General features: G+C 42.8%; 1 protein-coding gene across 1 annotated transcript; it reads right to left on the minus strand.

Moving 5' to 3' along the window:
• Nucleotides 1-2,290: 2,290 nt before the first annotated feature.
• Nucleotides 2,291-10,732, minus strand: alg11 (ALG11 alpha-1,2-mannosyltransferase). Its single transcript, XM_017712157.2, has 5 exons — nt 10,608-10,732; nt 7,505-7,726; nt 6,228-6,599; nt 5,076-5,653; nt 2,291-4,430 (listed from the first exon to the last, which is right to left on the minus strand). The coding sequence occupies exons 1-5, from the start codon at nt 10,652-10,654 to the stop codon at nt 4,147-4,149; spliced, it is 1,503 nt and encodes a 500-aa protein (XP_017567646.1). The 5' UTR covers nt 10,655-10,732; the 3' UTR covers nt 2,291-4,146.
• Nucleotides 10,733-11,808: the final 1,076 nt, after the last annotated feature.

Genomic DNA, 11,808 nt, shown 5'->3' on the forward strand with positions numbered 1-11,808 from the left:
CATGTGGCCTTTATTTACGTATTTATAACAAAATATGTTATACGGTATCTCACAAAAGTGAGTACACCCCTCACATTTCTGCAAATATTTTATTATATCTTTTCATGGGACGACACTATAGGAATGAAACTTGGATATAACTTAAAGTAGTCAGTGTTCAGCTTGTATAGCAGCATAGATTTACTGTCCTCTGAGAATAACTCAACTCACAGCCATTAATGTCTAAATAGCTGGCAACACAAGTGAATACACCTCAGAGTGAACATGTCCAAATCGTGCCCAATTGTGTCGTTCCTCCCTGGTGTCATGTGACTCATTAGTGTTACAAGGTTCCAGGTGTGACTGGGGAGCAGGGATGTTAAATTTGGTGTTTTGGATACAATTCGTACATAATGGCCACTGGATATTCAACATGGCACCTAATGGCAAAGAACTCTCTGAGGATGTGAGAAATACAATTGGTGCTCTCCACAAAGATGGCCGAGGTTATAGGAAGATTGCTAACACGCTGAAACTCAACTATAGCACAGTGGCCAAGGTCATACAACGGTTTTCCAGGAGAGGTTCCACTCCGAACAGCCCTCGTCAGGGCCAACAAAAGAAGTTGAGTCCATGTGTTCAGCGGCATATCTAGAGGTTGGCTTCAAAAAATACACGCATGAGTGCTGCTAGCATTGCTGCAGAGGTTGAAGAAGTGGGAGGTCAGCCTGTCAGTGCTCAGACCATACACCGCACTATGCATCAACTCGGTCTGCATGGTTGTCGTCCCAGAAGGAAGCCTATGGAGGCGTGGAAGAGGATTCCAGTAGCAACCTGTGCAGCTCTGGTGAACTCCATGCCCAAGAAGGTTAAGGCAGTGCTAGATAATAATGGTGGTCACACAAAATATTGACACTTTGAGCACAATTTAGACATGTTCACTGTGAGGTGTGCTCATTTATGTTGCCAGCTATTTAGACATTAATGGCTGTGTGTTAATTTCAGAGGACAGTAAATCTATACTGGTATACAAGCTGTACACTGACTACTTTAAGTTATATCCAAGTTTCATTTCTATAGTGTCGTCCCATGAAAATATATAATAAAATATTTGCAGAAATGTGAGGGGTGTACTCACTTTTGTGAGATATTTTATATCAGACAGCTGACTGCGAGCTTGGTGTGTTAGGGGAGTTAGACCAGAGGTCACTAATAGGTGGACTGCGGTCCGAGTCCGGACCCAGATGCTGTTCTATGTGGACCTGGACCATAACAAATAAGCTATGGAGCATTATTTAATTTGACTGTGTGGTCCTATTTTAATTGGCGTAGCTTTTATAGCATTTACAGTAACACTTTAGCGGCCGAGGAGACTCACAGACCAATCGCATGCATTGTAAAAATCACGTGATGCTACTCAACCAATCAGATCTGTGCATTACGCTGCGCCTTGAGACATGAGGGAGGGGCGAACACACAGGGGAGGCGCACATACATTCACCACCCAAATAATAACTGGTCAGTGGTGGTTCCATCGTGACTGTCGGTGGTAGGTGGACCTCATAGATTGACAATTCAGTGTAGTGAGCCCAAGGCCTTAGCCAAGATTGGTTCATGAAAGAGGGCACCAGAGAAGGAGAGAGAGATAAGAGCAATAGTTTAGGTAAATACCAACACAGCAGCAGATTAGTCAGTACCCAGGAGTTCAGTTTCTGTTGCAGATGTTGTGTAATATCAATAATAGGACAGTTGTGTAATAGGAATAAACTATTCCCAGTTGGGCTTTCCTATGGATAACACACTAGTTGAACATTCTAGTTCTGCATGATACACACAGGATGCCATATTGTGAATATACGGTCACATTTTTGCAGTCATGATATGCCTTGCAAGAAATTAAAAGCACACTGATGTAATAACAGTGGATGCATTATTTGCACCAATTCTTGCTGCCATTGTTGAACAATGTAAATCCTTGTTCATTTGCACAATGCAGCCTTTTGCTATAGCAAATATTGCAATTAACCAACAATATGTTGTGCAGCCCTAATACCTACTTATAGCTCAGCTGGTTTAACACATGCATAACTCTTTAACAGAATTTCAAACTTATGGCTTCAGTGCATGTGGTTGTTTATATAAGCAATATAAATTAGTACATATTTGCATTTACGAGATATATAGGTACATATTATAGAGATAAATTTAGTCCTTGACTATGGACCTAAAACCTAGTGTTGCACCTTTATCACTTTTCCCCACATTCTTATTTTCTGATCTTTAAAACTAGAAAAATGAAATCATCCAAAGCCAGACTTATATAATTTATTGTAAACATTCTATTGTAAACGACTTTTCTATCAAGAAACATTCGCATTCAGATTGTTTTCAGTGATAAACCACAGTGTTTCAAACCACATCTGCAAAATGCTTTAAACTTTTCCTCAAGGAGAAATCAAAAAGGTGGAAACTAATAGGTAAATCACTATTAGGCAGGCGCCCTATAATAAGTTACGGAAGAACTGCTGTGAGCAGCCTCTGATGGAAATTGGAGCAAGAACAAATTAAGCATAAGGCAGAGAAAAAAATATAAAGACCAGATATAAAGAAAATACATATAAAGACCAGCATTACAGCAGCAGCAGGTAGGACTGTGTTCTGAGACAAAACAGTGTCCATTTGTTTGTTTGCAGTTTGTGTGCACTAGACTCGAGACTAGGTCAGTCAACTTTTCCCTGCATTCCACTGCGCCCCTGTACAGTTGATCCACGACCAGATTCTGTTAGAATGGCTAATGGTGGGTTTTGTACATACTATGAAACAGATCTGGTGATTAGGCAGCTCCTTGAAAGGGATCCTCCAGCAGTTGTTTCATAAAACACAGCCCCTGCTATTTTAAAGTATTCATGCTGACCAGGAAGGAGCCTGTGAAACCTCTGGCCACACCACTGTGCTGGCCAGTCTTCTCTCTGAAAGAGCAAATAGTACAGATTTACAGCCTGACATGAATGCATGAAAGTGTTCTACAAATATACTTCTTATTAAAAGACGGAATTCGGCAACTGCCCATTGGCCTCTATTATAAGAGTGTTTCAGCACTTTGTCTGTTCTTTTGTAACTGCAGGGGAATTTGTATCAATTACTGTTCATGGTATTACTCCACACACCCCCTGCAGGTTTTCTTCTGAACTGCATTTCCCACAATTCAATAGGGACGCAACAATTTTTCCACAAATAAAATCCACATGGATTTGCATGTATTCTAGAAGCAGAATGATGAAAGTCTTTTCTAGAATCTACAGGAATGTTGGGTCTATAGGTAGATACTGGCTAAAGGCCAGAGCACACCAAAACAAACAAACACCGACAAACATAAACCTGTTTGTCGATGCTGAATTTACATAACCCCCCAGCCCCGCCCCACCCCTATTCACACCATTACAGAATGTTCTCATCTCATTTACAAGATTCTACAATGTTCTCCCTTATTCTCACTGTTCCAGAATGTCCTCCTACTATTCACAGTTCTAGAATGTCCTTCACAATTCACACTGTTCTTGGATGTTAACCCACCCATTCATACATGGTCTAGAATTTCACCCTTTTATCTTGTTCTACAATGTTCTTCCCCATTCATGCAGTTCTTGAATGTCCTTGCCCATTCACCCTGTTCTAGAATGTCATTACCTATTCATGGTGTTGTAGAATGTTTTCAACTAATACCTAGAATGCCACCTCCTCTGTTAAACCTGTCCTAGAACATTCTCCCTCATTTATACCATTCTAGACTTCTTTTTACACTGTTCTAGAATGGCCCCATTGCCACTCCCCCAACCCCCACCCAAACAAATGTTGACAACTAAACATTGAAGCCTTACTACAAAACGCTCAATTAACAAACACTGTTCTAGAATGTTCCGGCTCCATTCACACATTTCTAGAACATCTTGCTCCCATTGAGCGTTCTCCATGTCTTCTACATTCCCATTTTCTAAACATTATAAAACAACTGCTAACATTAGATTGTCTGTTGGTGTTTGTTGGCTCAGCCGTGCTCTGGTCTTAACTTTCATGAACGTTATGGATTATATGCGAAAGAGTCTACAGTAAGTCTGTATTCATGAGCTGTTAGCAGGGAATATAAAGTCCCTTCAGACTCTCCAGCCCTCATCGCTCCAGAGTGCCCATCAGTGGCTCCACTGCTGCCAGGAAAGATGCCTCAAACTCATGGTCAGAAAAGCGTGTGACTGATTGCCGTGCTCTTCTCCGGATGTCCAGGCGTGCACTGGGTGTCAGGCTGAGGATCCGCTCCATGGCCTCAGCATAACTGTCCTCATCATCAGCCAGAAAGCCTGTTGGACCACCATCGTGTGGTACCACAATGTCCAGCTTGGGCCCACCAGATTTGTGGGCCAGGATGACTGTCCCTGCAGCCATGCACTCAACCACACCTGAGAGAGACAGAGCAACAGAGAAATGTTAGAAACATAACCAGTCCCTAAAGGCTAATTCTTTAGGTTAATGAGCTGCACCACAGTTTGCCCTGTGGGTAATTAATAAGTGAATAGAAAACCTGGAGAAACTCTTATTACAGAACAGGCAGGGATGCACTGACATGGGATTTGTGGGCCAATGCTGACATCTGACATTTTTCCATGTACATACCTGCCAATGCTGATGCATAAGCATTTATAAAATGTAGAAATTGTGACTAGATCCACAAAATAGGATTACAGGTAAAATATAACACAAAATATAACATGCAAAAGTGTGAACAACCCAGGTCTGATCAAATGTTCTGTTCATTTTCTAAGTGAAATAATTTGAAACATCCCAGCACAATTCCACAACAAAAAAGACGGAAAAAAACCTAGACCTGAACTTTCCCAACTGTGTGACTTTTACACACATACAAAAAAAAAGTCATTTAAAACTAGTAATCCACTATAGACGTAGGTGTTTTGTGCAGTACAGTTTCTCATTAGGTTGCATGACATTTTCGCCATCATTCTCTAAAGCTTGTCCAACCTAGCAACAGTTGTTATGAAAGAATGCATTTGCACCCGGTGTACAGACAGATCAATTACGCTTCTTACCGATGCCAAAATGTTCGTTCCACATGGTGTGCAGGCCGATCGTAGCCTCCACCAATTCCTTCTTCAGCTCCTCAAATGGAATGTTGAGTTTGAACTCCACTCTGTCACCCACACCCAGCTCTTGGCACAGCCCCCTCAGCATCAGCACCCTGTCCTCATCTTCCTGGTTCCGACATCCTCCAATCAGCACCAGTTTCACAGACTCCCTCCCTCCAGGCTCCGCCTCTTTCCCGTTCAGAAGTTTCCGGAAGGCCCTGATCTGTAGCTGGTGGTCCTTCTCTGGCCGGAACTGGGCTACCGACACCACGGAGTGGCACTTCTTACCCGCATCCTGTTCCTCTTCATCCTCCAGAGGGATGTCGAGGAACGCCTGGACGTCGCAGGGTGGATACACCACGCTGGTGCGATTGGGGGCGCGCCAAAGGGCAAGGATGTGGCCCAGCGTCCAGGTGGAGTTGACCATGACCACATCGCTGCAAGAGCCGGCCAGCCCATATAGCAGCGCAAAGGCACAGTAATAAACCACCTTCAGGGCACTCAGCACAGGGTTACTGGTGATGTAGTCTGCGTTGTTGAACCTACAAGAGGGACGAAAGGAACAGTAATGTTTAAATTTCTCTCACTTTACTCCCATCACATCATTCATATTGCCACCTGCACTTCCAATAGTGTATAACAATCTGTTAGAAAGGCCATGTGTATCATAGGAGCATTATAGAACACTTTAAACAATGCATGTCAACTTTTTTCCATAACCGATGCTGAATATGTGACTGTAGACCTCTCATTCAAATACAGCTTAAAGCGATACCTTCAGCACCTTCATCTGACTACAGTGGACAGTGCTGGTGACCTATGAATTAATAAACAACAAACAAAAAGGTAAAGTGGAAAGCTCCAGTTCCCCTCTAGACCCTTTACTGTAACAAGAAATAAGAGCGAGAGACTACAATCACAGAGGATTTGGAACGTATTCTCTCACAGACACACACACACACACACACACACACACACACACACACACACTAAAGTCACTGAAGCTTTCTCTTCCTTCTACATGTTCTTTGTAGAGACTCACTGTGTATAAGAAGCTTGAATTGATGAATGAGTCTAATAGTAATGATGCAAAGTCGGGTTGTAAACCCGTATTACCTGGGGTTCCTCTCCCGGACCACAGAGAGCATGTCCGTGCTGATGGTGGGGTAGTGGACGTAGCTGCCTACTCTGCAGCCGCCCAGGTAGCGGAACACAGGCAGGGTGAAGGCGTAGCCCATGGAGTCAATGTACAGGTCCGGAGTGAAGGATGTGAGCGCCTCCCAGCCCAGGAAAAGCGAGCCAATACTCTGACCCAGCAGAGTGAAGTGCGGATACAGACTGGCTTCCACTAGAAGGCGATGTTTCAGGAAGATGAAGCGGACAGGCCGTGGTAGACGGATATTGAATCGGCGACGGGCGCCATTCAGAATCTGCTCATCTGTCACACCCTGGTCTCCAGTGTAGACTACAAAATCCACATCTTGGTACCTGGGAGACGAGGAAGGAAAGTCATCAAATCAACGCATTAAGATTCAGTGCAGCAGCTCAACTGTATTTTAAATGATTAATGTCATGTGGCTCAGCAAGTTATTCCACTGTTATATTATGCTCACAGCTAATGTGCTTTTACTGTCGCAAAATGCCTGTTTAAATGAATTTCAGTCAGTTATCAGAAAATTCCCACTGGCAAAATGAATGGTGATTTAAAATGCAATCAACATGTGGCAGAAGTCTGCATTCGCATTTTAGCAGTTTAGCCTATTAACACTTATTTTGTAAAGCAACTTGCTGTAAAAAGATACACTACTATTCAAAATTTTGGAATCACTGGTCATATTAATACATTTTGTTATTGCATCTCTAACCCCAATTCCAAAAAAAAAGTAGGGATGCTGTGCAAAATGTAAATAAAAACAGAATGCAATAATTTGCAAATCTCATAGACCCCTATTTTATTCATAGTAGACCATAGAACACATATCTGATATTGAAAATGAGACATTTTATCATTTCATGAAAAATATCAACTCATTTAGAACTTTACATTTTACACAGCATCCCAACTTTTTTGGAATTGGGGTTGTGCATTAATAACACAGAATAATAAACACATAATAAATAATAGATAACAGATGGTTTTTGTCAGGTTGTCTGCAGATTTGTTGATCACTTTTAAAATAGAAATAATTCTGGATATTAATTTTATTGTAACTTTATTCTCAATGTTCTACACCTACAGAACTGTTCATCATTTCGGATACATAAAATCTCTTGACTTATTTATTATTTTTTCATAGCTTCATAAAGCAGGTGTATCTCTGTACTGGCCCATGTAGTTCAAATGCTGGTTCAATCAGTGACTACCGACTGGAACATTTACATATGTGACGTACCTATTCTGCAGGGCTCTTATAGCACACCACAGCACTCTCTCTCCTCCACCTCCAGCGTTGCAATATGGGTGGAAGAATGCGACTGCAGGCCGTCTATCGCGAGCTCTCCGTGCTTTCCTGTTGGACTGGAGCCACGCCCGCACTCCCACGATCAGCAGGAACAGCAACCCCGTAAGAACAAGGCACAGGCAGAAACAGGGTAACAGCAGAGACCACAGCAACCTGCAAAAACCAGACACATGGAAAAAGTTCAGACTTGCCATGTCACGGGCCATGGCAAGTAAAAATGCATCACGATGCATCTGTCTGAAGGGGATGATTCAGCTGCATCTAAATTGGAATGGATTATAACTGCTTATAATAATAATAATCAATAAGGTACATGCTCATTTCTGTCCCAAAAAGAGTTTTCAGGCAATGTAAAAATGTAAAAAGGCAAAGGTCCATTTATACTGCTGTACTGTTTGTATTCCACTACTCACACATTTATTTTTTTTATATTATTTTCCATCAATCAAACTAAATCATGATGCTTTAAATCTTTTCCTAAAGGATCAAAAAAGGTCAGAGATCAGCAGGTAATAAAAGATAAACTGTCCTATGGCACTGAAAAATATGAAATATGATATATACTGGAGGGACAGTGGTAGAGCAGAGAATATGTGCTTTCTTCTTCACAATGTGCATTTTAAAACTTTTATCTTAAGATTGTATCTGAATATAATGTTTTTGTTTTGATCATCAGAACTGATCAAAGTCATCACATTTCCAGATTCCTGCATGTCTAGAAGTGAGTGCTTTTAAATACCAGGCTCTTCCAGACAGGAACCTAATTTAATTCCTGTAGTGGAATCTTCTCTTTTTGGTCCTATCATGGGCTTTGTTCATTGAAAGAAAAAGAACTGTTAGACCTAGACTAACCCTAAACCATAAAAAAATTAGAACGGCATTTTACCATCGGCACTGCATTTCAGTCCAGGACTAGGCTCAACCCATGTCCAGGAAATGGGCCAAAAAATATCCAGACACCCCTTTTGTTAAGCAATTTCAGCTACTTTGAGGTGCACCCACTGTTTATTGCACACAGTTTGTATAATCTCCACAGAGAGCACTGCATATAGAACGAGATGTTCTGGAGCAGCTGCACACGAGTCTAATATTATGGGCTGGGTGATATGGCAAACACGTCCCATCACAATACTGCAAGATATTTTATAGGTTGTTACTGTCACATATAAATATCATCATACTGCCCACCCCTACCTACACTATATTGCCGAAAGAATTTGCTCGTCTGTCTTCACACGCATATGAACTTGAATGACATCCCATTCTTAATGCATATGGTTTAATATGATGTCGGCCCACCCATCGCAGCTATAACAGCTTCAACTCTTCTGGGAAGGCTTTCCACAAGGTTTAGGAGTGTGTTTATGGGAATTTTTGACCATTCTTCCAGAAGCACATTTGTGAGGTCAGACACTGATGTAGGACGAGAAGGCCTGGCTCACAGTCTCCGCTCTAATTCATCCCAAAGGTGTTCTATCGGGTTGAGGTCAGGACTCTGTGCAGGCCAGTCAAGTTCCTCCACATCAAACTCGCTCATCCATGTCTTTATGCATCTTGCTTTGTGCACTGGTGCGCAGTCGTGCTGGAACAGGAAGGGGCCGTGCCCAAACTGTTCCCACAAAGTTGGGAGCATGAAATTGTCCAAAATCTCTTGGTCTGCTGAAGCATTAAGAGTTCCTTTTACTGGAACTACGGGGCCGAGCCCAACTCCTGAAAAACAACCCCACACCACAATCCCCCCTACACCAAACTTTACATTTGGCACAATGCAGTCAAACAATTACTGTTCTCCTGGCAACCACCAAACTCAGACTCGGCCATCGGATTCCCAGGCGGAGATGCGTGATTCGTCACTCCAGAGAACACGTCTCCACTGCTCTAGAGTCCAGTGACGGCACTTTACACCACTGCATTCGATGCTTTGCATTGCGCTTGGGGACGTAAGTCCTGGGATGCAGCAGCTCGGCCATGGAAACACATTTCATGACGCTTTCTATGCTGTTCTTGAGCTAATCTGAAGGCCACATGACGTTTGGAGGTCTGTAGCGATTGATTCTGCAGAAAGTTGACGACCTCTGCACACTATGCACCTCAGTATCCGCTGACCCCCGCTCTGTCGTATTACGTTGTTGACCACTTTGTGGCTGAATTGCTGTCGTTCCCAATCCCTTCCACTTTGTTATAATCCCACTGACAGTTGACTGTGGAATATTTGGTAGCAAGGAAATTTCACGACTGTTGCACAGGTGGTGTTCTATCACGGTACCATGCTGGAATTCACTGAGCTCCTGAGAGCGACCCACTCTTTGCTTGGTTTTATACACCTGTGGCCATGGAAGTGAGTGGAACACCTGAATTCAATGATTTGGATGGGTGAGTGAACACTTTAGGAAATATAGTGCATGTTCACCACGCCCGAAGCCAAACGTCAGCTAGAGGGGTATAACGCCCCCCAGCATTGGGCTGTGGCGCAGTGGAACTGTGTTCTCTGGAGTGACGGAGCTCAATCACCTGATGAGCTGGAGTGATCTACAACCGATCAACAACACCAGCACCTGACCTCACTACTGCTCTTGTGGCTGAATACAATCAAATCCTCACAGCAATGTTTAGTGCAAAGCCTGGCCTTAATTAGTGAAGAAACAATACACGAGCAGCATTATTTGACTCTTACTTCCGTTCCACCTTAAATGGCCCCACAGTTTCATTCCGATGCTTGAACACGCGCCAGAATGTAGAACGTCGTAACGTTAACTGCGGCGTCATTTAAGGTGGACCGAAAAATTAGAGTGACAACTGCGCAAGCTTAAAACATGGAACGCTCTGATGTCATACACACCTGGTGATGAACATCTTTCAGTAAGTTCTACCTGATTTTAGACACAATCAAACCCAACCGCCCATTCATACGAAGGCAAGTGTCAGAGTTAGACGGCAATCAGCTGCAGAGCCTGATTCACCGCCACTGTATCAGCCTTCAGCCAATCAGCAGCACCGCCTCTACTCACTGCACACGGCGAGAAAGGGCCTGTACCTGATTAAATCACACAGACAGAAGGAGAGATGATCGTGGCCCGACATCTTCACTGAGAGTGACAACACAACATCCACAGCTTCCTCTCGTCTACCACAGAGTCCTCTCCTCCACCTTAATACGAGCTCCGAGGGGGAAGTAGCGCCTCCAGCTGGACCGGAGTAGAACAGGTGAAAACTTCAATACAGGCCCGTATATTCATAAAGAACTGCAAGCAATGGCCCCCATAAAAAATATAAGTCTATACAAAACTGCTATACAAAAGTACAAACTATACCAACTAAAAGGTGCCAGTATAAGAAAAAAGTACAAATTATTAAAATCCATCAACATTACTAACAATATGTCCACCCATCCATTTTCTAAGCTGCTTCTCCCTCGGGGTCATGGCGAGGTGCTGGAGCCTATCCCAGCGGTCATCGGGCGGAAGGCAGGATACACCCTGGACAGGTCGCCAGTCCATTGCAGGGCAGACAGAGAGGCAGACACAATCACTCACACACTCACACCTAGGGGCAATGTACCATGTCCAATTGGCCTGCCTGCATGTCTTTGGACTGTGGGAGGAAACCCACGCAGACACGGGGAGAACATGCAGACTCCACACAGACTCCTTCCTCGCTGTGAGGCGACAGCGCTACCCACCACGCCATAAAACTGTATTTAAATGAATAGCTCTGTGCAAAAATACAAACTACTGGATTATACGAGATTACAAGCTATACTGAGATACAAATGCAGAAATGATTGGAATATGCAAAAGTATTAATGATATGCTTACAAAAAAGTCTCACCTGTAGACCTACAGAAAACTATAAACTATATGTCTATATAAACTATACAAAAATTATACAAATTAAACAAATTATACCACAGATAAAAATGTGCACGCTATTGCTCTCTACAAAGGCATAGACTATACTACAATAAAAAGTACAAACTATAGGATTATGTAAAAGTACAGCTTATAGAGCTAAACAAAGCACAGACTAGAGGTCTACACGAAACCTCAAACCTCAAAGTCTATATAAAAACACAAATCATAGAACAGTTGTTGAGCTATCCTAGATGTTTATCAATGAAAACATGGAGCTTTAAGGTGCAGTTAAGTTGTCTACCTGAGTGTACTGGCTGTGTGTAAGACAGCGTTCTTAGCCAGGCGCTACAAGGACAACCGCGTGAACAAAGCTGGACAAAATAT

This window comes from Pygocentrus nattereri, chromosome 12 (genome assembly GCF_015220715.1).
Source record: "Pygocentrus nattereri isolate fPygNat1 chromosome 12, fPygNat1.pri, whole genome shotgun sequence".
Lineage (NCBI taxonomy): Eukaryota > Metazoa > Chordata > Actinopteri > Characiformes > Serrasalmidae > Pygocentrus > Pygocentrus nattereri.